At 50.5% G+C, this 27973-nt stretch overlaps 1 protein-coding gene across 6 annotated transcripts in view; it reads right to left on the bottom strand.

Annotated features, from left to right (window-relative positions):
• Positions 1-588: 588 nt before the first annotated feature.
• Positions 589-27973, bottom strand: part of LOC119976219 (H-2 class I histocompatibility antigen, Q9 alpha chain-like) — a 47329-nt gene continuing 19944 nt past the window's right edge. Inside the window, exons 1-8 of one of the 6 annotated variants that reach the window (XM_038816544.1) lie at positions 24547-25209; positions 20939-20984; positions 19291-19551; positions 17208-17480; positions 15645-15917; positions 3169-3291; positions 2943-2978; positions 589-2562 (exon numbers count right to left, since the gene is read on the bottom strand). In XM_038816544.1, coding sequence (XP_038672472.1) covers positions 2525-2562; positions 2943-2978; positions 3169-3291; positions 15645-15917; positions 17208-17480; positions 19291-19519 — 972 coding nt within the window. In that variant the 5' untranslated portion in view covers positions 19520-19551; positions 20939-20984; positions 24547-25209 and the 3' untranslated portion in view covers positions 589-2524. Of the gene's footprint in view, positions 2563-2942; positions 2979-3168; positions 3292-15644; positions 15918-17207; positions 17481-19290; positions 19552-20938; positions 21144-24546; positions 25213-26875; positions 27005-27973 lie in introns of those variants that run through there. The other 5 variants (XM_038816542.1, XM_038816543.1, XM_038816541.1 and 2 more) reach the window with 5 other exon arrangements.

Here is a 27973-nt window from a genome sequence, read left to right as displayed (position 1 = left end):
ATATCTCGCCGTTTCCTCGACGGCAGCGACCCGGTGTGGGGGCCCTCCCGCGATTCTCCCACGCGGCATGGGGAGCGGAGAATCGCGCCCTTAGTCTCTGGGTTGGACCAACAAGCAGCCATTACTATATTTATTATCAATCTCTTACAGACAATAACAGCTGCTGATGTGGATCAGAAGCGTCAGTTATTAAACCTCAACACCTCATTCTGTTATCTGTGCAAACATACAGCTGACGTTTTGGCGGATTTCTCTGATTTCCCAGCCGCTGTATTTCAGCGGTGCGCCGTTCACTGGCAGCAGCATTCTCTCTTCCTGGCGCTTGTCAATCGGATTTCCCATTGAAGCCATCCCACACCGCCGGGAAACCTGGGGGCTGGGATGCGCTGCCAGCAAAGAAATCCGGCCTTGAAGTCCGATTAAACTACGGCTATCCTAAAATAAAAACAAGTTACTGCAGATTTAAAATGTACTCAGATTGTCAAAGGCAAAGCAAATCTTTGCAACATATTGGTAAATTCATCAGTAACAATAATCAATCAACTAATCTATGACAATTTTACCAAATACCTCACAGAAACACAAGTCTTCTCACATCAGGTGACATTTATTTCACACTTGTTCATAACAGGATACATCTGTCCAAAACTGTGTTTTGGACAGAACAGTTTAGATTATATTTGACACACATCCTTTCACACCTCGTGTGATAATTTGCATAAAGCAATTTATACTCATACACACATCATTGCTAAATACTTGTCATTAAGAATCAAAAAGAAAAAGCTTATTTTATCCCCTTACTCTGTCTCATCTACTGGTTCTGTTTGAACCGGAACAGAGGACTCGAGGGGAAATCTCATCGAGAGTTTTTCCAACTGGTGAGATTTCATCGAGGGAATTTGGAAATATTTTCCTGTTTGATCAATTATTGGCAAGAGGCAAATGATTTTAAATGGTCACTGATCGGAAGGGAGGTTCGGTGAATTTCTTTGGTTGTTTGAACAGGGAATTGTTTGTCGCAGGGAGTGGGGAGGTGGGAGGAGAATTTCTTTATTTTTTTTAAAGGTAAAATTGGACCAAAATTTGACATAACAGCAGAGGTTTGAAAGTCAGGTGGTAGTGTTCACAGAAGCTGTCTGCAGTGTGTGGGTCGTGGTTCTGACGCTGAGGCCTGGATTTCTGCTTAGAGGCAGTTTTCCCGAGTGGGGAAATGTTTTAGGATGTGCAAGCCCCACAATCATAGAATCCCTACAGTGCAGCAAGAGGAAGCCATTCGGACCATCGAGTCTGCACTGACCCTCTGAAAGAGCACCCTACCCAGGCCCATTCTCCCACCCTATCCCCATAACCCCACCCAACCTGCATATCTTTGGACTGCGGGAAGAAACCAGAGCACCCAGAGGAAACCCACGCAGACACAGGGAGAAAGGGCAAACTCCACACAGATAATCGGCCAAGGCTGGAATTGGACCCGGGTCTCTGGCGCTGTGAAGCAGCAGTGCTAACCACTGTGCCACCGTGCTGCTAGACCCTGACTTCAAACCAAAGTCCAATCACTGTCCCTCACATCTGCAGCACAACTCCCTCCCACTCTCCAGGTGACAGATTCTCTAGTCTATCAAACAGCTCCACTGTCTCACTAAGCAGCTGTAGGGATTCTGAAACTTGTTGCTCACCAGACCTGGTTTAGAAACTTTCAGTTTTTCCCCTGATTAAATTAATCTTGCCTTTACTGCCAGGAATATCAAACCTTCAAAATCCAGTCCCACCCCTGGAATTTCCTGCTCCCTTCGCCAGCATACTGACTGTCCGATGGTCCAGAACTGTTGTACCTTCACAGTTGATGAGCTGAAGGGAACTGGATTCTGCAGCAGGCCAGGGACCTTCAATAGAACACAAGGCTCCCAGGAGATCCCTGTTAATCCACCACTGCAGGACCAGGGATACAAGGAGACAAGTTCAAAGAATGATTGAATGATACTGCTCTCTGGATCGGGTCATGGAGAGCAGATAGACACGGGGGGAATCAGATAAATCAGAATTCACTGATCAAGGCAGAGCTGGAGAGGCTGAATGGCCTCCCCGTGGTATATCTTTGTGATGGGAGTACTGAATGGCAGGGAGAATGGAGGAAGGTGACCCATTGTCAGATCGAGGAGAAGGGATCGAGCCTCACCTCCCAAGCTGATCGGAATGTCCTCAATACTGATGGTGGGTTTGCAAAAAACTGTTCCTTCTCACAAAACAAACTGGATATTGATGGATCTCTCGTGTATTAAACCAAAGCAGATCAATTCCAAACCGGAGTTATTCACTTCATCACTGGAGCCTTTGTCTTTCAGAGACTGAATCATGATTTCCCTACTTTCACTGAGTGAGAGAAATCATTACAAATGTCAGGTGAAAAAGCAGCAAGTCTGTGATGAAACACAGTCCACTCTCCCCCTGAACCCACAGGTTTTGCAGTTTATAACTTGGTTTGGTGCACGTCCAGCTGTTGTTAACCTACTGACTCTGTATCTCAGGCCTGGGAGGATGAGTTTGAGGATGATTCTCCACCTGCAGTACCGGAGAAAAGAAAGGTTTCTGTCAAACATTTTACAACATGGGGAATGTTCTGAACAGAGAGAGCACACACACACACACACACACAGACAGACAGACAGACAGACACATTCCAAAACGGACAGACAGACACACCAAAAGAGAGATAGACAAACACACCAACATGGACAGACACTAATAGAAACACATAGACACACAGTGATAGAGATAAACAGACACCAACAGAGAGAGACAGATACACAGTGAGAGACAGACACATGCAAACAGACATGCAGACAGACACCGACAGAGACAGACACAAACCAACAGAGACAGATGTTCATTGACAGTGACAGACAGACACAGCCTCAGGTTTGTCTTGTTTGTACACTTACAATTTGCTGGTCTGTAAGCAGATTTTCTTTCTACTCCTACAAGGGACAGAAACACAAACAGACATTCAGTTACAAACACCTCCCTCATCCTGTTCAGCCCCCTCGACTGTTACCATTCATCACCATAGCCCCCAACCCTCCCCACAACCAGGTAAAGTTTCTAAATTGTTGTGATATTTAAAGCTCCTCATGCCCGAGAGTGAGAGATGCTGCCCTTGTTTCCTACCTGTTTTCTTCCACACAATTGCACCAATGACAACAGTAATCAGAGCAACGACAGCCACAATTCCAACATCCAATCTGGAATTTGTTCCCTGTCTAGATCCTGGACGAAATCTGAACATCCCATCTGTGGGGGAAATGAGAAGAAAATCAATGAACAACGGCACTCACTACACATTCAGAAACTATTGTAATGAAGCTGTGTCTGTGACTGAGCAATACATAGAACAGTACAGCACAGAACAGGCCCTTCGGCCCTCGATGTCGTGCTGAGCAATGATCACCCCACTTAAACCCACGTTACCCGTAACCTAACAATCCCCCCCATTAACCTTACACTACGGGCAATTTAGCGTGGCCAATCCACCTAACCCGCACATCTTTGGACTGTGGGAGGAAACCGGAGCACCCGGAGGAAACCCACGCACACACGGGGAGGACGTGCAGACTCCACACAGACAGTGACCCAGCCGGGAATCGAACCTGGGACCCTGGAGCTGTGAAGCATTGATGCTAACCACCATGCTAACGTGAGGGCGGGATTCTCCGATTCCCCCTGCCGGGTCGGAGAATCGCCAGGGTGCGGAGTGAATCCCACCCCCGCCTTGAATCCCGCCCCTGCCAGCCGCCGAATTCTCCGGCACCGGAGATTTGGCGGGGGCGGGAATCGCGCCGCGCCGGTCGGCGAGCCCCCCCCCCCCGGGCGATTCTCCGGCCCGCGATGGGCCGAAGTCCCGCTGCTGTAATGCAGGTCCCACCGGCGTGAATTAAACCACCTGCCTTACTGGCGGGACAGACGGGGCAGGCGGGCTCCGGGGTCCTGGGGGGGGACGCGGGGCGACCTGGCCCCCGGGGGTGCCCCCACGGTGGCCTCGCCCGTGATCGGGGCCCACCGATCTGCGGGTGGGCCTGTGCCGTGGGGGCACTCTTTCACCCTCCGCGTCAGCCGTGTCAGCCTCCGCGATGGCCGACGGGGAGGTGACCCCCCTGTGCATGTGCAGGGATGACGTCAGCAGCAGCTGATGCTCCCGCGCATGCGCAGACTTCCGCTGGCCGGCGGAGTCCCTTTGGCCCCGGCTGGCATGGTGCCAAAGGCCTTCCACACCGGCCAGCGGCGCACAAGCCACTCCGGCACGGGCCTACCCCTAAAGGTGAGGGCTTGGCCCCTAAAGGTGAGGGCTTGGCCCCTAAAGGTGAGGGCTTGGCCCCTAAAGGTGAGGGCTTGGCCCCTAAAGGTGAGGGCTTGGCCCCTAAAGGTGCGGCCCGACGCCGGAGTGGTTCACGCCACTCCATCCCGCCGGGGCCCCCCGCCCAGCGAAGTACGGGAGAATCCCGCCCAGAGTCTGTGATGTGACGGGCAGTCTGCCCAGAGAATACAAACATATGGGGCTAGGCTCTCCACAATCGGGATGCTCCATTTTTCCGGCAGCCCGGGGGTTTCCCAACAGCGTGGGGCTGCCTCACAATGGGAAACCCCATTGACCAGCTGGCGAAATAGAGCATCCCACCGGCATGCTGAACCAGAAATGGAGAACCCAGCTCATGGGCTGGAATTCTCTGGCCGTTGGGATTCTCTATTCCCGCTGGAAGCCCCCACCCCCATGGGTTTCCCAGCACAGTGCAGTGGCTTCAATAAAAAAATCCCATTGTCATGCGGCAGGACTAGAGAATCCCGTCACCAATGACCGGCGCATTGCTGAGAAACACATGCTGGGGAACTGGAGAATCCAACCCAAGAATTAGGAGGAGGCCACTCAACCCCTTGAGCCTGCTCCCCCATTCAGTAAGATGATGCCTCCTCTGACTGTGGCCTCAACTCCACATTCACATTCACTTCCATTTAGTCCTACTCTCTATGTTTCCTGGAAGAAGTCTTACAACACCAGGTTAAAGTCCAACAGATTTGTTTCAAACACGAGCTTTCGGAGCGCAGCTCCTTCACCTGAGGAAGGAGCAGTGCTCCGAAAGCTCGTGTTTGAAACAAACCTGTTGGACTTTAACCTGGTGTTGTAAGACTTCTTACTGTGCTCACCCCAGCCCAACGCCGGCATCTCCACATCATGGCTACCATCTATGTTTCCTGTTAGCTAACCAATCCTTTATGGGCAGCATGGTGGCACAGTGGTTAACACTGCTGCTTCACAGCACCACTCAACTGATGAAGGAGCCACGCTCCGAAAGCCTGTGATTCCAAATAAACCTGTTAGCCTTTAACCTAGTGCTGTAAGACTTCTTATTGCTTCACCAGAGATCAGGTTCAATTCAGGCCTTGGGATGAGCCAATTAGGGGGATGGAGTGACACCTAGGTCGGGTAACTTCATTGCAGTGTTAATGTGAGCCTACTTGTAACAATAATAAAGATTATTATTGTAATGCAACTGTCACTATCACTTACCCGCCCCCCTGATCAGCCACTACCTCTCCACCTGAAACCTCACCCTCTTGCCCACCAATATCACCACTCACAAAGTACTACTATCAAACCCCAAATGAAACACCTGGTTCACCCACTTCTTCCTGAGCCTCACCTGATCCATAACCTTCAAATGGGTCTTCTGCAGCATCACCACATCAGCTTTTAAACTCTTCAAATGTGCAAAAACGCTCAATCTCTTCACCGTCCCCCTAACCCCCTCGCGTTCCTCTCTCTCTCTCTCCCCCCCCCCCCCCCGCGTCCTGCCCATCCAGCGAGGTCCGCCCCAATCTTTTGTTACCGTCGAACATCCCCCCCCCCGGGCAGAATTCCACCCATCTACTTCCTCTTGCAAATACCTCATCAGTTTGATTCCCTCTATCACCATTCACACCCCAGGTCCATCGAAACCTGCTCAGTCAGGCTCCACCAACACTCCCGTTCACTAGCCAACATTTGTTTGCTAGTGCGGTGACCCCTGCCAGCGTCCCCCCCCCCCCCCCCCCCCCTCAGTAACCTGGCCCCACGTACCCCAACAAATCGCCACCTCCCTTATATCAAAGAACAATACGAACATGTACTCATAAAAAAAGGAAACCAAAACCCAAACCACATGTGAACAAATGTAAACAATACCTCCCTATTCAAGAAAGAGAAACAAAACGCCAATCAAATAGAAAATCCTCCACAAGAAAAACACTATCCCCGTCTCCACCAACCAAGCCCATCTCTCATCTCAGTCCCAGTCCTTCAGCCTCAACGGACGACTCCACTGCCTCCACCATCTCAAAATAAGAATCTCTTGAGTTGTGCATCACTCTCAACTTCGCGGGGTAGACCAAATCTCACCCCACTGCTGCCTTCATCCGTCCAAAGGCCGCCCACCTTCTTGCCAGCTCCACTGTCAGTTCTTGGTATATTCATGTACCAACGCCTTCCCACTTTACCTCTCGTCTCTACTTCACCCAGCTCCAGACCTTTTCCTTCATGTTGAACCGGTGAAAGCAGACTATAACCACGCTTGGTGGCTCATCGCTTTAGTCTTCGGCCTGAGTGACCGATGTAGCGAGAGGATTCTCTTCCTCCCGCCCCCCAATCAACTCCGCAAACATCTTTGTAAAGTACTAGGTAGGCTCCGGGCCCTCCACCCCCTCAGGCAGGCCCACGATTCTCAGATTTTACCTCCTTGACCTATTCTTCAGTTCCTCCACCTTAGGTCTGAGCCCTTTGTTGGCCTCCGCCACCTTCCACAGTTCCTCGCCCAGGTGAACTGGTCGCTATTTTGCGACAGAGCCTCCTCCACCCCCTTCAGCTTCTCTACTTGTTCCCGTATATCGACCAATGTCTTCACCACTGCCGCCTTTACTGGCGCAATCGGCCCTCCAGCCACACCTTCATTGCGGTCATCATCTTCCTCCGTATGCTTCGAAAAGGCCTCTTGAACTCTACCGACATCACCTCAGGCAGAGTCTCCACGTGAAGGGAGCTGCCCCAGCCGTCGACCCAGTCACCGCCATCTTTCTTCCTGCAGCACTCATCAACTCACTCGACGGTAGACGTTCACTCAGCCCCTTCTTTCTAGCACCCTTCTTCTGGGTCTTCGATATTTCATGTCTTCCTTATAATTTCCCACACCAGCTCATTTACAAACTACCGCTGAAACTGGGCATAAAAGTCTAAAAACCAGAGACTCTAGCAGGAGCCACTTAACGGGAGACCTCCACCTACATGTCGCCACCAGGAGTCAGACAAATAGTTTTTTTTAAAAATAATTTTTATTCAAATTTTCACATTTTCACAAAAAAGAAAACAGTAACAGAAAATTCAAAGAACAAAAAGAACAAACACCCCCCCCCATATATACAAAAGAGAAATAATAAATAAACGCCCATCGTTAGCGAAGATTCAAGCAAAAATAAAACAAAGAGACCCCCCCCGGGTTGCTGCTGCTGCTGACCTTTTGATTTTACCGTTCTGCCAGGAGATCTAGGAATGGTTCCTGAAAAGCCCCTGCACTGACCCCCTTAGGGCAAATTTCACCCTCTCCAATTTAATAAACCCCGCCATATCGTTGACCCAGGCCTCCATGCTTGGGGGCCTCGCATCCTTCCACTGAAGAAGAATCCTCCGCCGGGCTACTAGGAACGCAAAGGCCAGAACACCGGCCTCTTTCGCCTCCTGCACTCCCGGCTCCACTGCAACCCCAAATATTGTGAGTCCCCAGCCTGGATTGACCCTGGATCCTACCACCCTCGATACCGTCCTTGCTACACCCTTCCAAAACTCCCACAGCGCTGGGCATGCCCAGAACATATGGACATGATTTGCTGGGCCCCCAGAGCACCTAACACACCTGTCCTCAGTCCCAAAAAACCGAATCATCCTTGTCCCGGTCATTTGAGCCCTATGCAGCACCTTAAACTGTATGAGGCTAAGCCTCGCACATGAAGAGGAGGAGTTCACCCTTTCCAGGGCATCCGCCAACGTCCCCTCCTCAATCTCCTCACCCAGCTCCTCCTCCCATTTACCTTTCAGCTTCTCCACTGAGGCCTCGTCTACCTCCTGCATCACCTGGTACGCTTCCGAGATCCTCCCCTCTCCAACCCACACCCCCGAAAGCACCCTGTCCTGAACCCCACGCGGCGTCAGCAGAGGGAACACCACCACCTGCTGCCTGACAAACGCCCTTACCTGCATGTACCTAAAGGTGTTCCCCTGGGGGAGCCCAAACCTCCCTTCCAGCTCACCCAGGCTCGTGAACTTCCCATCTATGAACAGGTCCTCCAGCCTCCTGCCCTGTGCCAACTCAGGAACCCGCCATCAATTCTCCCCGGAACAAACCGGTGGTTCCCCCATATCGGGGACCCCATCGAGGCCCCACCTCCCCCTGTGCCGCCTCCATTGCCCCGAAATCTTGAGGGTAGCTGCCACCACCGGGCTCTTGGTATACCTCGTTGGAGGGAGCGGCAGCGGCGCCGTTACCAGCGCTCCCAGGCTCGTGCCCACACAGGATGCCATCTCCATCCTCTTCCATGCTGCCCCCTCCCCGTCCATTACCCACATACACACCATCGCTGCGTTGGCAGTGCAATAATACCCAGAGGTTGGGCAGCGCCAGCCCCCCCCCATGCCTGCCCCGCTCCAGAAACACCCTTCTCACCCTTGGGGTCCCGTGCGCCCACACAAATCCCGTAATACTCCTGTTAACCCGCCTGAAAAAGGCCTTCGGGATAAGGATGGGGAGGCACTGGAACAGGAACAGAAACCTCGGGAGCACCGTCATCTTCACTGACTGAACCCTACCCGCCAGAGACAACGGCAGCATGTCCCACCTCTTAAACTCCTCCTCCATTTGCTCCACCAGCCTTGTGAGGTTAAGCTTATGCAAGGCACCCCAGCTCCTGGCCACCTGAACCCCTAAGTACCTGAAGCTCCTCACCGCCCTTTTCAGTGGGACCCTCCCAATCACCCCCTCCTGGTCCCCCGAGTGTATCACAAACAGCTCGCTCTTCCCAAAGTTAACCTTATACCCTGAGAAATCCCCAAATTCCCGGAGAATCCCCATCACCACCGGCATTCCCCCCACCGGGTCCGCCACATACAACAAGAGGTTGTTCGCGTAGAGCGACACTCGGTGCTCCTCCCCACCCCGGACCAGCCCCTCCAATCCCCCGACTCCCTCAGCGCCATAGCCAGGGTTCAATTGTCAGCGCAAAAAGTAGGGGGGACAGGGGACACCCCTGCCTCGTCCCTTGATATAATCGAAAATACTCTGACCTCCTCTTATTCATGGCCACACTTGCCATCGGGGCCTCATACTACAGCCTCACCCAACTGACAAACCCCTCCCCAAACCCAAACTTTTCCAGCACCTCCCACAAGTACCCCCACTCGACCCCTAGCAAAGGCCTTGTCCGCATCTAGCGCCACCATTATCTCCGCCTCCCCTTCCACCGCTGGCATAATTATAACGTTCAAGAGCCTCCGTATATTAGTGTTCAGCTGCCTCCCCTTCACAAACCCCATTTGATCCTCGTGTATAACCTGCGGCACACAGTCCTCAATCTTCGTGTTTAAGATCTTTGCCAACAACTTGGCGTCCACATTCAAGAGTGAAATCGGCCTGTATGACCCACACTGCAGGGGATCCCTGTCTCGCTTAAGAATCAAGGAGCTCAGCGCCCGAGACATCGTCGGGGGCAAGGCCCCCCTCCCTTGCCTCGTTAAAGGTCCTAACCAACAGGGGACCCAACAGATCTGCATACGTCTTGTAAAATTCAACTGGGAACCCATCCGGCCCCGGAGCCTTCCACGACTGCATGTTCCCTATCCCTTTGACCAGCTCCTCAAGCTCAACTGGCGCCCCCAGACCCTCCACCCGTCCCTCCTCCACCCTCGGAAATCTCAGCCGGTCTGAAAAGCGCCCTATCCCCCCCCTCCTCCGCCGTAGGTTCGGACCGATATAGTCTCTCATAAAAGTCCCTGAAGACCCCATCAATGTCTACCCCCCTCCACACCACATTTCCTCCCTGATCCTTAACACCACCAATCTCCCTGGCCTCATCCCGCTTACGGAACTGATGTGCCAGCATCCTGCTCGCCTTCTCCCCATACTCGTACACCGCACTCTGAGCCTTTCTCCATTGAGCCTCTGCCTTTCTGGTGGTCAACAAGTCGAACTCAGCCCGAAGGCTGCGCCGCTCCCTCAGCAATCCCTCCTCCGGGGCCTCCGTGTACCTCCTGTCCACCCTCACCATCTCCCCCAGCAATCTCTCCCTTTCTCTCTGCTCCCCTCTCTCCCTGTGGGCCCGAATGGAGATCAACTCTCCCCAAACCACCGCCTTCAGCGCCTCCCAGACCATCCCCACTCGGACCTCCCCATTATCGTTGGCCTCTAGATACCTCTCAATACATCCTCGAACCCGCCCCCTTACCGCCTCGTCCGCCAGCAGCCCCACCTCCAAGCGCCACAACGGGCGCTGTTCCCTCTCCTCCCCCAGCCCGAGGTCCACCCAATGCGGGGCATGGTCAGAAATGGCAATCGCCGAGTACTCAGCGTCTATTACCCTCACAATCAGCGCCCTACTCAAAACGAAAAAATCGATCCGGGAGTAGGCCTTATGCACATGGGAGAAGTATGAAAATTCCCTGGCCCTCGGTCTCGCAAACCTCCATGGTTTCACCTCTCCCATCTGGTCCATAAACCCCCTCAGCACCTTAGCTGCCGCAGGCCTCCTACCCGTCCTGGAACTGGATCGATCCAGTGGCGGATCCAGCACCGTGTTGAAATCCCCCCCCCCCCCCCCCATTATCAGGCCCCCCGCCTCCAAATCTGGAATCCGGCCCAACATGCGCCGCATGAAACCTGCATCATCCCAATTCGGGGCGTATACATTGACCAGCAGCACCCGCTCCCCCTGCAGCTTGCCGCTTACCATCACATACCTCCCGCCGCTGTCTGCCACCACATTCAACGCCTCAAACGACACCCTCTTCCCCACCAGGATCGCCACCCTCCGGTTTTTTGCATCCAGCCCCGAGTGAAACACTTGGCTCACCCAGCCCTTCCTCAACCTGACCTGATCCGCCACCTTCAGGTGCGTCTCCTGAAGCATAGCCACGTCCGCCTTCAGCCCCCTCAGGTGCGCGAACACGCGGGACCATTTAACCGGCCCATTCAGTCTCTTCACATTCCAGGTGATCAGCCGGATCGGAGGGCCACCTGCCCCCTCCCCCGTCGACTAGCCATCACCCTTCCGTTATCCGCCACGTGCCCGCGCCCCCCACTCACCCCGTTCCCCACAGCGACAGACCCCAATCCCGACCCTCTCTACACGCTCCAGCTCCTTCTTGGCCATTCCAGCAGCAACCCGTTATCCCCCCACCCGCCCAAAACCTCCCCACCCTCCCCCCAAGCTAGGCCCCACCCTAGCTGCGTAACTCCAGTCATTGTACTTCCGTAAGTCAGCCGACTCCTGCCGACCCCGGCTGCTCCCGCCACCCCAATTACCCTTCCCAGTGACACACACCCATTCCCCCAATGCCGCCCCCCACCCCCTGCGTCTCCAGTGCGGGAGAAAAGCCCGTGCCCCCATCCCAAGCCCCGCCCCCGACCCAAAACGCAGGAAGACAGGCACATGACCCAACAGGGCCACAAACCCCACCCAAACCCGTAACCAGTGAAATAATAAAAGTCCCAACATGATATGATAAAACACCCAAGTAAACAGATAACAGTCCCGAAAAGTAGACAAGAAAAAACAGAACAGCAAAGAAAACATCGTCCAACAGAACCAAAAAGAAAAAAGTGAAAGGATATCAAGGAGGACAAAGCCGTGTACAATGTTTCCCAGCCCCCAGTTTTCAGTTCAAGTCCAGCTTCTCTGCCTGGAGAAAATTCCAGGCCTCCTCTGGGGAGTCAAAGTAAAGTTGGCGCTCTTTATAGGTGACCCACAGGCGTGCCGGCTGCAACAAACCAAACTTGACCCCCTTCTTGTGGAGCACTGCCTTCGCCCGGTTAAACCCAGCCCTTCTCTTCGCCACCTACGCACTCCAGTCCTGGTATATCCTGATCTCCGTATTCTCCCACGTGCTACTCCTCTCCCTCTTCGCCCAACGAAGCACACACTCACGGTCGACCAAGCGTTGAAATCAGACCAGCACCGCCCTGGGTGGCTCGTGCGGCCTGGGCTTCCGCAGCAGCACCCGATGGGCACCCTCCAGCTCCAGGGGTCCCCGGAACGACCCCGCGCCCATCAGCAAGTTCAGCATCAGGACCACGTAGGCCCCCAAATCCAAACCTTCCAGCCCCTCCGGGAGGGCCAAAGTCCGCAGATTCTAACGGCGGGAGCGATTCTCCATCTCCTCCATCCTTGCCAACCATTTCTTGTGAAGCGCCTCGTGCGACTCCACCTTCACCGCCAGACCCAGGAGTTCGTCCTCGTTCTCCAAAGCCTTTTGCTGCAGCTCCCGAATCTCCGCAGCCCGAGCCATCTGAGTCGCCCCGAGCCTCTCCAGCGATGCCCTCAATGGCTCCAGGATCTCAGCCTTTAGTTCCTGGAAGGAGCGCAGCAGCAGCTCCTGCTGCTCCCTCGCCCACTGCTGCCACGCTGCCGGTTCCCCGCCCACCGCCATCTTGTCCTTTCTGCTTCGCACCTTCTTCTGCTGCAAAGTTGATTTTCTGGTCGCTCTACTTCTAGTCCAGCCCATCCACCGGCCGCTGAGCACAGTGGCTGCGTTCCCACCCGGGGAGAAGCCGAATCAGCGCTGTTGCGGGCCCTTAAAAGAGCCCGAAAGTCCAAAAATAGCGGGAGCTACCGAACGTGCGGCTTAGCTCTGCATCGCCGCAACCGGAAGTCGAATCCCCGATTTTTCAATGGCCTTGGTGAGATATTTTCACAGTTACTCCCTCTGCTGCTAGAATTCAGCTTTCATAAAGGCCTTCAAGTCAGCTTGAGGCCTCTAGAGCGCCCTTCCCCCGCCTGCATGCTGGAAGAGGCTTTTATCTTTGCTGCAGCTTCAGCCAAATCTTTCACTGTTTCTGCGGGTCTGGTAACCAAGAAGCATACCATTCCTGGGGGAAAGTACTCCTCCAACATTCACCTACGCCTTTTCATCAAAATTCTATCCCGTATTGATTAAAAAAAGAGCTGTTTTCTGTAACCTTCGGCAGGAGCTGCCTTGTGTGTGACCACTCACTCCATGGTGCACACCGGAAGCCTCCGACAAATAGTTTTTGAATTAGTAGCCGGATGAAGGTGGAGATAAGGCTGAGATGAGATCAGCCATGATCTTATTGAATGGCGAAGCAGGTTTCAAGGGCTGAGATGTCTACTCCTACTCCTAGTTCATATGTTAAACAAGTGATCAACAAATAGTGGGAGGGATACTGAAGGGATAGTTTATAGGCAGATTATAGAAATAAGCCAGAACTATCAAGTTGTGACAATAACTTATCCAAATATAGACTAGGATCGTGTGAAGAGTAAGGCAGTGGGGAGGGGGAGAAATTCCTGAAATTTATACAGGAAAACGGTCAGCAAGGCAGAAATTAGTGTTGGAGCTAGTTCTAGACAATTAAGTGGACAAAATGGTGGACTATTTAGTCAACAGTGATCACAACATCAATAGGTTGCTTTCACTTTCCCCCTCTCTTCACATGGTCCATCACCAACACATCCCTTGCCTTCCTTGTCCTCTCTGCCTCTATTTCCGGTAATAGACTGACCACCAATAGTATTTGCAAGGCCACCGACTCCAACAGCTACATCAACGACAGTTCCTCACACCCTGCTTCCTGTAAGGACTCCATCCCATTCATCTTCACCTTCCAGTTAGGCACATTACAACCCTCAGAACTCAACATTTAGACTGTGATGTTTTCCGCCATCATGATCTTTTTTTCTATATTCGAAACTGTAACTTCATTGAAGTCTACTTGTGATAATAAGTGATTATTATTATTATTATTATTTGTCCCAATGCAAAAACACCACTCCCCTCCCCCACTGGACCTTCGGTCACTTGTTCTTTAGTTCTGTTTTTACTGAGCACCGATTTATTCTCCCATTAAAACTTTCTGATATTCTACCTTTATGCAACTACTCGTACCTTCTCCTGCTATTAACGCTTCCTCTGTCTCGTGATCAACACGTCTCTGTTGCAATCTGCTAGCTCCAACCAATCACTGACCTTTTTCTCTATTCTGCTGCACCCGTTTTATACAGTATATAATCTGTCACATTTCTCCCTCTCTTTAACTCTGAAGTTGATTCATATGGACTTGAAACATTAACTCTATATTCTCTCCACAGATGCTCCAGATCTGTTAAGATTTTCCAGCATTTTCTGTTTTGTTTTAGATTTTCAGCATCAGTATTTTTTTTTTCTCAATTTAAGAGTACCCAATTTTTTTTTTCCCAAGGGGCAATTTAGCGTGGCCAATCCACCTAACCTGCACATCTTTGGGTTGTGGGGGTGAAACCCACGCAAGCACGGGGAGAATATGCAAACTCCACACGGACAGTGATCCAGGGCCGGGATTCGAACCCGGGTCCTCAGCGACGCAGTCCCAGTGCTATCCACTGCGCCAAATGCCGCCGCATCTGCAGTATTTTGCTTTTGTTTTTAAGTTTGAAATGGGGACAGGAAAGAACAAGGAAAAATCAAAAATGAAAATAACCACCCAGAGGAGGGCTAATTTTAGTGAGATTGAAAAGGGATCTGGCCCAGCTTTTCTTTAGGCAAGGAGGGCTGGGGCTGCTTTGTGACTAAAAAGGAGATCATCTAGAAACAGAGGGTAAGGGATATGGTATTAAATGAATATTTTGCATTGGTTTCCACTAAATAGGATACTGTCAATGACACAGTAAAGGAGGAGGTTGTAGAAAAATTGAGTAGGATAAAAACATATCAAGAGGAGGAACAAAAGTAAAGTATTGTTAGCCCTCAAGGTCATGGGGGCTGGGTTGACTGCATCCGAGGTTACTGAGGAAATGAAGGCTGGAGATAGAAGAGGTTCTGGTCACGAGCTACCAATCCTCCTTAGATATGGGAGTGGTGTAAGAAGATGGCAGAATCACAAATGCTACTGCCCAAAAGAAGGGATAAATAAACCAATCAGTCTGGGGAGGTGGTGGTGTAGTGGTTTTATCACTGGATGAGTAACCTAGAGACCCAGGCTAATACTTTGGGGACATGGGTTCAAATCCCACCATGGCAGTTGGTGAAATTTGAATTCAATAAAAATCTTGAATTAAAAAGTCTAATGATGCTCATAAATGAATCCATCGTTAGCAGAACTTGTCTTGTTCATTAATATCCTTTAGGGAATAGGAATCTCCTTTAGGAGCAAAGGAAATCTGCTATCCATACCTGGTCTGACCTACATGTGACTCCAGATCTTAAATGTCCAGTGGCCTAGCAAGCCATTTGCTTAATAAATCACTGTACCAAAATCAGCAGGGGGGCAATTTTGAGACAATAGGAAGAAGAAGAGGCCATTGAGTCTGTCCCACCATTTAACAAGATCATGACTGGACACAGACACTGACACTGTTCCTCTTACCCCAGACTCTGGTCTCCACTTCTTTTTCACTCTGTTCATACTGACAGGAATAGGTGGCTCCATCCTTAGGGTTGATCTGAGCCCATCTCCGGAGCTGGTAGGTCCCATCGTGGTTGGGTAGGATGCCAGTGGAATACGTGTCCATGAAGTCGTCACCATTTCTCAGCAGAATGACTTCGATATCACGAGGATAAAACCCCGTGACTAGGCAGGAGATTTGGGCTAGGTTAGTGTCTGACACCTTGTCCACAAAAAGAAACACTTGAGGAGCAACTGAGAGAGCAAAACAGATCAGGTCCAGTCAGTGAGAGACAGGGAATGGTACAACCCCTTTAAATTGGGGATTAGACCCCTGACCCCACAGAATTGTACAAACCCCTTTAAACTGGGGATATGACCCCTGACCCCACAGAATTGTACAAACCCCTTTAAACTGGGGATTAGACCCCTGACCCCACAGAATTGTACAAACCCCTTTAAACTGGGAATTAGACCCCTGACCCCACAGAATTGTACAAACCCCTTTAAACTGGGGATTAGACCCTTGACCTCACGGAATGGTACAAACCCCCTTCAACTGGGGATTAGAGCCCAGAACGGTGCAAATCCACATAAACTGGGGATTATACCCCCCACCCCAGAATGGTATATATTTGTTTAAACTGGAGATTAGACCCCAAACCCAGGGAACGGTACAAAGCCCCTTAAACTGGGGAATAGACCCCCAACCTCAGGGAATGATAGAAACCAGTTTAAACTGAAAATTGGAACCCTGACCTCAGGGAACGGTACAAACTTGTTTAAACTGGAGATTAGACCCTAGAGTCCAGCGAATGGTATAAATCCCTCCAAACAGGGAATTAAATTTCCGATCCCAGGGAATGTACAAACCCCTTTAAACTGGGGATTAAATCCTTGACCCCAGTGATGATACAATCCCCTTTAGGCCGGTGATTAGGTTACGGACTCTCACTCTTCCCTCATTCTCAGTCCCCTCCCTCATTCTGTGCCCTCCCCACCTTCCCCTCCTGTCCCTTCACAGGGACAGTGACCCAGAGCCGCGATCGAACCTGGGACCTCGGCGCCGTGAGGTAGCTGTGCTGACCACTGCGCCTACACCACCCCCCCCCACTCTCAATCTCCCCGCACCCTCAATTCTACCCTCTCACTCCAAAGTCCCCCCTCACTCTGTCCTCACTCTCATTCACAATCCCCATCCCTCACTCACAATCCCCCTCCCTCACTCACAATCCCCCTCCCTCACTCACAATCCCCCTCCCTCACTCACAATTCCCCTCCCTCACTCTCAGCCCCCTCCCTCACTCCCAAACCTCCTCGTGCTCTCCCCCCTCATTCTCAGTCCTCTCTCAGTCCCCACTCTCACTCCTCGTGCACCCTTAATCCTCTCCCCTCACTCTCAGTCTCCCACACTCTTATTCCCCCTCCCCTCCCCTCCCCTCACTCTTTGTCCTCCATCCCTCAGTTACCTCCCCACCTCATTTCCCTCTCCTTCAGTGCCCTCTCCCATTCGGTCCCCACCCCCACCTCGGTAGGAGCACTCACCGGATTCCAGATGTTGCTTTCCCTGCTCCAGGTATTTTTTCAGCCACTCAATGCAGGTTCCCTCCAGGTAAGCCTTCCTCTGCTGATTCCTGGCCTTGTTCTCATCCCATTTGTTCTTGGTGATCAGTCCCCAGGCTACCGGGGTGACCCACACCATGTGATCCTTGTCGAAGCTGATGTAATCCTGCCCATCCCAACCTTCCTGGTGAAATCCGCTGGTCTGCCCGTCATCCCTGAGCTCACAGCCGTGCATTACCTGGACCGTGTGGATCCCTGTCGAGCAAATGCACACAGACAATTGGAGCCAGTCCCACAGAAAGCCCACCCACACTTTCCTGTCAATCAGCAGAAAGGGCGGAAGGGAGAGGAAGTGACCTTCCCAAAATCCTTCAATCTCAAACCATTCCCAGCAATTGGAATGTAGCAAACATGTAGCAAAACTGCTGTTTAATAAAGGAGGAAGAGGGGGGCAGCACGGTGGCTCAGTGGGTTAGCCCTGTAGCCTCACAGCGCCGAGGACCCAGGTTCGATCCTGGCTCTGGGTCACTGTCTGTGTGGAGTTTGCACATTCTCCCCGTGTTTGCGTGGGTTTCGCCCCCACAACCCAAAGATGTGCAGGCTAGGTGGATTGGCCATGCTAAATTGCCCCTTAATTGGAAAAAATGAATTGGGTACTCTAAATTTATTTTTTTTAAATTTAAAAAATAAAGGAGGAAGAGAGAAACTAGAAAACCATAGCCTAACACCAAATAAGAGACAAAAACGCTGAAATCTATGTTCAGGGACATAGGAAACTTGGAGAATTATAATATGATTAAACAACATGAATGTGTATTTATGTAAGGGATGCTTACATAATCATGCTTGTGAAATCAGTCTACATGGGTTTCCTCTGGGTACTCCGGTTTCCTCCCACAGGTCCCGAAAGACGTGCTTGTTAGGTGAATTGGACATTCTGAATTCTCCCTCAGTGTACCCGAACAGGCTCCGGAGTGTGGCAACAAGGGAATTTTCACAGTAACCTAATTGCAGTGTTAATGTAAGCCTATTTGTGACACTAATAAAGATTATTATTAGTAGATTTTTGAAGGTGTATTGAACAAAGGGGAACGAGTGGATGTGGTGTACCTGCATTTTCAAAATGGTTTTGATAAGGTACATACGGAAGGAAGTAGGCCACTCAGCCCTTTGGGTCTTTTTCGCCATTCAGTGGAATCATAATAGTGTGCACCAACTATCGTGTGTGCACCAATCCTCGGAGAGAACACCCTACCTAGGTCCACTCCCTGTAACCCCAACTAACCTTTGGACGCTGAGGGACAATTGATCATGGCTAATCCGCCTAACCTGCAAATCTTTGGAGTGTGGAAGGGAACCGGAGAACCCGGAGGAAACCCATGTAGACACAGGGAGAACATGCAAACTCCACATAGACAGTCACCCAAGGCCAAAATCGAATCCAGGCCCCTAGTGCTGTGATGCAGCAGTGCTAATCACTTTGCCACCATTCCGCATCTCTTAGTGAATCTGACTAGAATCTCAACTCCAATTCTCCTGCATTCTCCTGATGACCTTTCACCCCCTGGGTTATCAAGAATCTAATCAGCTCTGCCTTAAAAACATTCAAAGACTCTGCCTCCACTACCGTTTGAGGAGAGAGTTCCAGAGACTCAGGATCTTCTGAGACGAAAAGGAGCCAGAGACATTGTTATTACACAAATTAGGATCGCTGGGATTGAGGGTTGGTTAACGGACAGAAAGTAGAGTTGGAATAAACATGTTCAGCGGGATTTTCCGCCGGCAGTATTCTCCATTGCGCCGGGAGCGTGACCTCACCCACGGGTTTACCGGCGGTATGGGGTGGCCACAATGGGAAATCCAATTGGCAGGTGGCGGGAATGGAGAATCCCGCTGCCAGCGACGGCACGCCACCCAGGAAAATGCGGCTGCCGGACTGAAGAATCTGATGAGGAGAAATTGAGTAAACTAGACCTGGAGAGCGATCTTCCCAAAAGGGAATAAAGTCCCCAAGTGAGCGCTTTTAAACATACTAGGGTGGAAGATGGGGAGGGTGAAAACTCACCACCACTCTGGTTAGTGCGATTTAAGGCTGTCTGAATATTGGTCTGTCCAACGTGCTCTGAGCTCCTCAGGATCTGTGTCTGCTCGTCCCAGTACTCAGGGCTCTGACATTCTTGAATCCATTGCTGCCGAGGGATCAGTTTCCGAAGATCACTGTCATAGTAATCGATCGGGATGTCATCCACGTAACCAACAGCTACAATTTCTGGCAGGCCAGGGATTGGTGACATTGCAGTGTAGAAATACCGGAGAGAGTGCGAGACTGAAACACAGAGACAGAAATAACATGAATAAAAAAATCCCAAATTATGGACCCCATAGAGTGCGAGACAGAGAGCAGATCATGGACCCAGGACACCAAATCCACAGAAAATAAGAAAACGCACAGCAGACAAAATTCCACGAAATAAACCCCAACACAACACAGAGCCCCTGTAAATAAACCCCAACACAACACAGAGCCCCTGTAAATAAACCCCAACACAACACATAGCCCCTGTAAATAAACCCCAACACAACACATAGCCCCTGTAAATAAACCCCAACACAACACAGAGCCCCTGTAAATAAACCCCAACACAACACAGAGCCCCTGTGGGCAGGACGGTAGCATAGTGGTTAGCACTATGGCTCCACAGCTTCAGGGTCCCACGTTCTATTCCCACTTGAGTCACTGTCTGTACGGAGTCTGCACATTCGTCCCGTGTTTGCGTAGGTTTCCTCCAGGTGCTCGAGTTTCCCACAAGTCGCGAAAGACGTGCTATTAGGTACTTTGGACATTCTAAATTCTCCCTCTGTGTACCTGAACAGGGTCCGAAATGTGGCGACTAGGGGCTTTTCACAGTAACGTCATTGCAGTGTTAATGTAAGCCTACTTGTGACAATAAAGATTATGATTATTATAAATAATCCCCAACACAACACAGAGCCTCTGTAAATAAACCCCAAAACAACACAGAGCCCCTGTAAATAAACCCCAACACAACACAGAGCCCCTGTAAATAAACCCCAACACAACACAGCGCCTTGGGCAGCACGGTGGCGCAGTGGTTAACATTGCTGCCTACGGCGCTGAGGACCCGGGTTCAAATCTCGGCCCTGGGTCACTGTCCGTGTGGAGTTTGCACATTCTCCCAATGTCTGCGTGGGTTTCGCCCCCACAACCCAAAGTAGTGCAGGGTAGGTGAATTGGCCACGCTAAACTGCCCCTTATTTGGAAAAAAAACTAATTTTATAATACAACACAGAGCCCCTGTAATTAAACTCCAACACAATACAGAGCCCCTGTAATTAAACCCCAACACAATACAACACAGAGCCCCTGTAATTAAACCCCAACACAATACAACACAGAGAGCCAGTAAATAAACCCCGACACAATACAACACAGAGAGCCAGTAAATAAAACCCAACACAACAAAGAACCCCGAAAGTAATCCCCAACACATACCAATTTTGTTGTATTATTTACCAGCTGGAAATTCTCTGTTTACAAGGGTCTCTAGATCAAGAACAATGTGGTTGACTCTTAACTGCCCTCTGAGCCATTAAATGCAATGGGTAATAAACCTTGGGCATTAAATGCTGGCCCAGCCAGCAATACTCACATCCATTAATCAACAATAAAAAATGTGAAATAAAGTTGGTACCTATTTTGGTGTGTTCATAAGATTACAGGGTCATCTCGTTGAGGTGCTCAACATGTAAAAAGAATTTGACAGATTAGTTATGGAGAAACTGCTGCACCAAGTGGGCTCCTCACAGAAAATGGGCTATAATTTTAGAATTACAAGTAGCCTGTTTTCCCAGACAAGCACTGAGACCCTTTCTGATGCCATTACCCATTGACTGAGGTTTAATACGCTAGTATCCAAGCACAGAGACCCTCTCTGATCCCATTACCCATTCACTGAAGTTTAATACGCTAGTATCCAACCACTGAGACCCTCTCTGATCACATAACACACTGACTGAGGTTTAATACGCTAGTATCCAAGCACAGAGAACCTCTCTGATCCCATAACGCACTGACTGAGGGATAATATCCCAGTACCCACAGACCGAGACCCTCTCTGATCCCATAGCGCACTGACTGAGGGATAATATCCCAGTACCCAGACACCGAGACCCTCTCTGATCCCATAACGCACTGACTGAGGGATAATATCCCAGTACCCACAGACCGAGACCCTCTCTGATCCCATAGCGCACTGACTGAGGGATAATATCCCAGTACCCAGACACCGAGACCCTCTCTGATCCCATAACGCACTGACTGAGGGATAATATTCCAGTACCCACAGACCGAGACCCTCTCCGATCCCGTTACACACTAACTGATGGATAATATCCCAGTACCCACAGACCGAGAGCCTCTCTGATACCGTTACACACTGACTGAGGGATAATACCCCAGTACCCAGACTGAGACCCTCTCTGATCCCATAGCGCACTGACTGAGGGATAATATCCCAGTATCCACAGACCGAGACCCTCTCTGATCCCATAACGCACTGACTGAGGGATAATATCCCAGTACCCACAGACCGAGCCCCTCTCTGATCCCATAACACACTGACTGAGGGATAATATCCCAGTACCCAGACACCGAGACCCTCTCTGATCCCCATAACGTCTGACTGAGGGATAATATCCCAGTACCCAGACACCGAGACCCTCTCTGATCCCCATAACGTCTGACTGAGGGATAATATCCCAGTACCCAGACACCGAGACCCTCTCTGATACCGTTACACACTGACTGAGGGTTAATACCCCAGTACCCACAGACCGAGACCCTCTCTGATCCCGTTACACACTGACTGAGGGACAATATCCCAGTACCCAGACACCGAGACCCTCTCTGATCCCATAACGCACTGACTGAGGGATAATATCCCAGTACCCAGACACCGAGACCCTCTCTGATCCCATTACACACTGACTGAGGGATAATATCCCAGTACCCAGACACCGAGACCCTCTCTGATCCCCATAACGTACTGACTGAGGGATAATATCCTAGTACCCACAGACCGAGACCCTCTCTGATCCCATAACGCACTGACTGAGGGATAATATCCCAGTACCCAGACACCGAGACCCTCTCTGATCCCGTTACACACTGACTGAGGGATAATATCCCAGTACACAGACACCGAGACCCTCTCTGATCCCATAACGCACTGACTGAGGGATAATATCCCAGTATCCACAGACCGAGACCCTCTCTGATCCCATAACGCACTGACTGAGGGATAATATCCCAGTACACAGACACCGAGACCCTCTCTGATCCCGTTACACACTGACTGAGGGATAATATCCCAGTACCCACAGACTGAGACCCTCTCTGATCCCATAACGCACTGACTGAGGAATAATATCCCAGTATCCACAGACCGAGACCCTCTCTGATCCCATTACACACTGACTGAGGGATAATATCCCAGTACCCACAGACCGAGCCCCTCTCTGATCCCATTACACACTGACTGAGGGATAATATCCCAGTACCCAGACACTGAGACCCTCTCTGATCCCGTTACACACTGACTGAGGGATAATATCCCAGTACCCACAGACCGAGACCCTCTCTGATCCCATTACACACTGACTGAGGGATAATATCCCAGTATCCAGACACCGAGACCCTCTCTGATCACATAACGCACTGACTGAGGGATAATATCCCAGTACCCAGACACCGAGACCCTCTCTGATCACATAACGCACTGACTGAGGGATAATATCCCAGTACCCAGACACCGAGACCCTCTCTGATCACATAACGCACTGACTGAGGGATAATATCCCAGTACCCAGACACCGAGACCCTCTCTGATCCCATAACGCACTGACTGAGGGATAATATCCCAGTACCCACAGACCGAGACCCTCTCTGATCCCGTTACACACTGACTGAGGGATAATATCCCAGTATCCACAGACTGAGACCCTCTCTGATCCCATAACGCACTGACTGAGGGATAATATCCCAGTATCCACAGACTGAGACCCTCTCTGATCCCATAACGCACTGACTGAGGGATAATATCCCAGTACACAGACACCGAGACCCTCTCTGATCACATAACGCACTGACTGAGGGATAATATCCCAGTACACAGACACCGAGACCCTCTCTGATCACATAACGCACTGACTGAGGGATAATATCCCAGTACCCAGACACCGAGACCCTCTCTGATCCCATAACGCACTGACTGAGGGATAATATCCCAGTACCCACAGACTGAGACCCTCTCTGATCCCATAGCGCACTGACTGAGGGATAATATCCCAGTACCCAGACACCGAGACCCTCTCTGATCACATAACGCACTGACTGAGGGATAATATCCCAGTACCCAGACACCGAGACCCTCTCTGATACCGTTACACACTGACTGACGGATAATATCCCAGTATCCACAGACCGAGACCCTCTCTGATCCCGTTACACACTGACTGAGGGATAATATCCCAGTACCCAAACACCGAGACCCTCTCTGATCCCATAACGCACTGACTGAGGGATAATATCCCAGTACCGACAGACCGAGACCCTGTCTGATACCGTTACACACTGACTGAGGGATAATATCCCAGTACCCACAGACTGAGACCCTCTCTGATCCCATAACGCACTGACTGAGGGATAATATCCCAGTATCCACAGACTGAGACCCTCTCTGATCCCGTTACACACTGACTGAGGGATAATATCCCAGTACCCAGACACCAAGACCCTCTCTGATCCCGTTACACACTGACTGAGGGATAATATCCCAGTACCCAGACACCGAGACCCTCTCTGATCCCGTTACACACTGACTGAGGGATAATATCCCAGTACCCACAGACCGAGACCCTCTCTGATCCCATAACGCACTGACTGAGGGATAATATCCCAGTACCGACAGACCGAGACCCTGTCTGATACCGTTACACAGTGACTGAGGGATAATATCCCAGTACCCACAGACTGAGACCCTCTCTGATCCCATAACGCACTAACTGATGGATAATATCCCAGTATCCAAACACTGAGACCTTCTTTGATCGTTACGCACTAACTGAGGGTTAATATCCCAGTACGCAGACAATGAGAGCCTCTCTAACCCCGTTACTCACTAACTGAGGGTCAATACCCCAGTACGCAGACAATGAGAGCCTCTCTAACTCCGTTACTCACTGCCTGAGGGATAGTACCCCAGTACCCAGACACCGAGCCCTCTCTGACTAAAATACTCACCAGCACTGACCACTGAACACAGAAGGATTGGCATTAACAGTCCGATCATTATTACTTCCTTCAAAAGACTGGTTGAACAATTTGTGAGGAATCCTTTCCCAAGGGAATGTATCTGGCTCTATGAGCTGTGTCCAGTTCAGACCGGGTGATTCCTGTCCCTGTGTCCAGTTCGGACCGGGTGATTCCTGTCCCTGTGTCCAGTTCAGACCGGGTGATTCCTGTCCCTGTGTCCAGTTCAGACTGGGTGATTCCTGTGAACTGTGTCCAGTTCAGACCGGGTGATTCCTGTCCCTCTGTCCAGTTCAGACTGGGTGATTCCTGTCCCCGTGTCCAGTTCAGACCGGGTGATTCCTGTCCCCGTGTCCAGTTCAGACCGGGTGATTCCTGTCCCTGTGTCCAGTTCAGACCGGGTGATTCCTGTCCCTGTGTCCAGTTCAGACCGGGTGATTCCTGTGAACTGTGTCCAGTTCAGACCGGGTGATTCCTGTCCCTGTGTCCAGTTCAGATCGGTGATTCCTGTGCCTGTGTCCAGTTCAGACCGGGTGATTCCTGTGAACTGTGTCCAGTTCAGACCGGGTGATTCCTATCCCTGTGTCCAGTTCAGACCGGTTGATTCCTGTGAACTGTGTCCAGTTCAGACCGGGTGATTCCTGTGAACTGTGTCCTGTGCTGTGTCTAACTCTAACTTAATGGTTACACAAACAGTTTTAAGAGCTACCCCACAGACTGGGTCAACTGATACAGGAAACCACAAAGAGTATCAGCAGCAACTCAAGTGTGCTCAGGCTAAATGTAAACAAGTTGATGCATGGTGCTGAGATGAATGAGGGGGTGGTTAGGACAGGGAACCCTGTAACATCCCAAAATGCAGCTCCTATCTTTCACATTGATAGCAGCGGAGGGCAGTTGACAAGGGGTGAAGGGTTGAAGGAGAGTGAACACCTTCCATGTCAGAACACAGATTGGAATTTTTATCCCTGCCTTGATTCTCTCCCTGTCAGAATGTGAAGGTGGGAGTGAGTTGTCAATGTTGAATTTGAGTTGCAATGACGTGCATGTTCCAAATTGGCAATTAAACACAGCTGTCCCCAAATGGGGAAGGATTAATGAATCATTGTAAGAGTAGATAAGCCAGTTCGCTCTGAGCAGCAAGGACGAACTGGGAGAGTCTGTGACATTACATTTGCTGTCTGGGAAATAACCCTGTTTTAAGGCACAGGTGGGTGTCACTCATTCTTCCTTAGCATACAATTATTGCAATTAACATGATTGTCCATCAACAAAGGACTGGGCTGGGTACACGTTACAGAGGGGCTGACACGGGGTGCAGCAGATGTGTATGTATGAGTTTGAGCTGCAGAGCCTCAGGAAAGGCAGCTCTCAGCTGTGGAGGGATCGAGACTGGACAGAGCCAGTCTGCGATGGAGCTGAGGGCTGAGATTTGATTACCGTGAGTGGGGTGGTGAAGGAGAGAGAGAGAGAGAGGTGAGTGTGAAGGGAGTGGGGATGGGGGTGAAGAAGGGCTGAATTATTGTTTGGTGCCCTCATTTGGTGCTACCTTTTGCACGCTGCTAGAAGACTCCAGCACTATAGTCAGTCCACTAGCACAAGACTCTGTCTATCGACACTGCTTCTGCAGTGCCACACTAGTGCCCTTACTATACCAAACACCCTTATACAACATCTGCCCCCAAGTCTTTATCCAACTCGATTTACTGTCATAATATACACATCAGTATATAATGGTGCAGACACTCACTGACTGACACACTGCAAGACCAATCAACACACACAATACAGCAGCCAATCACCAGTTAGGGCACGGTCACTATAAAGCCAGAGGGCACTAGTTTTCCCGCTCATTCGGGATACAGCCTCTGAGACAGACAGAGCCCGCAGTCAGTAGCACAAACATCTACCATGTGCTAGCAGTATAGGCTGATCAGGTTAGCCATAGGTCTTCAGTCAATCTAACATAGTGTCGACCCACAGTGCAAGTATGTTTAACAGCTCATAGTTAAATAAAATAGACTTATATTTCTACAAGTGTTGGTAGCCTGTCTATGTTACTGCTATGGTAAACACAGTCCTCACAGACCCAGCATACCCAACACATCATTTACCATGCTCCTCCTGCTCCCCCAGAACCTTTCTGACTTTACAAATTCAGTTGGTGTGGAGGCTTTACTACTTTTCCACAGCTTGCTCCTTTCACATTCGGAGGAGGTGCAGCCTCAGTTGCTTTGGCCTGACTCTATCGGTTTGGAGTTGACATTGTCGTGTTCGGTGTTTCAGATACTCGAGTCTCTTTAAATTATTTGCTTCTTACACTTTTCCGTGATGTGTTTTTCTTCCTCAACCATCGTCTTTTTTGCTTGGATACCATTGATTTATCCCATTCATCCCGGAGTAAATGTTCACTACGTCCATTCATTGACTGGACTCGGATTTCCTTTCCCTGCGCGCTCTTCCATATTCTTCCTGGAGGGTGACATTTCAAAAATTGAACTGTCATTTCTACTTGTTTCAGAATTTCTCCAACTTATTTGCTCTCTTATTTTCCAATTATTTTTCAAGCTTCTGAAACTTTTCATCAGCTCAGCACCTACTCTGGTGAGTTCATTTGTCTTAGTTTTAGAGTTGCTTGCAGAACCGTTATGCAAGCTTAACACCTTCACTTGGGCATGCAGTTCATTTCGGGATCTTTCTTACGCGGTCACCGACTGCTCCTTAGACTCCTTCAATTCACTCATCAGACCCTCACTTTGTTTCTTGGAGAGATGTTTCCATAAGACCATAAAAAATAGGAGCAGGATTAGGCCATTCGGCCCATTGAACCTTCTCCACCATTCAATCATGGCTGATATGTTTCTCATCCCCATTCTCCTGCCTTCTCCCCATAACCCTTAATCATCAAGAACCTATCTATCGCGGGAAATGACTTTAGGTTCTTACAGATACGGGACTTTGTATGCAGACAGGTCCCATCCTTCCCACGCCTCCCGCCAATAGGGATCCAGGACAGAATAGTCTCTGGAGGAGAAGGAGGAGATGGTAGAGTTTCGGATATTTACAAGGTGCTCATGAAGGGGGAAGAGTCCCAGACAGAGGAACTGAAACTCAAATGGGAGGAGGAGCTTGGCGGGGAGATGGAGGACGGGCTTTGGGCGGAAGCCCTGAGTAGGGTAAACTCAACCGCAACATCTGCAAGGCTCGGCCTCATTCAATTTAAGGTTGTTCACCGGGCCCACCATGACGGTGGCTCGGATAAGCAAATTCTATGGGGTAGAGGACAAGTGCGCTAGATGTGCAGGAGGACCAGCGAACCACGTTCACATGTTTTGGGCATGCCCTAAGCTTACGGGGTACTGGGAGGGATTTGCGGGGGTCATGTCCCGGGTGCTGAAAACAAGGGTGGTGATGAGTC

This window comes from Scyliorhinus canicula, chromosome 13, assembly GCF_902713615.1.
Source record: "Scyliorhinus canicula chromosome 13, sScyCan1.1, whole genome shotgun sequence".
NCBI classification, from domain to species: domain Eukaryota; kingdom Metazoa; phylum Chordata; class Chondrichthyes; order Carcharhiniformes; family Scyliorhinidae; genus Scyliorhinus; species Scyliorhinus canicula.
The sequence above is the reverse complement of the archived record's forward strand: the minus strand, read 5'-3'. Positions and strand labels throughout refer to the sequence as shown.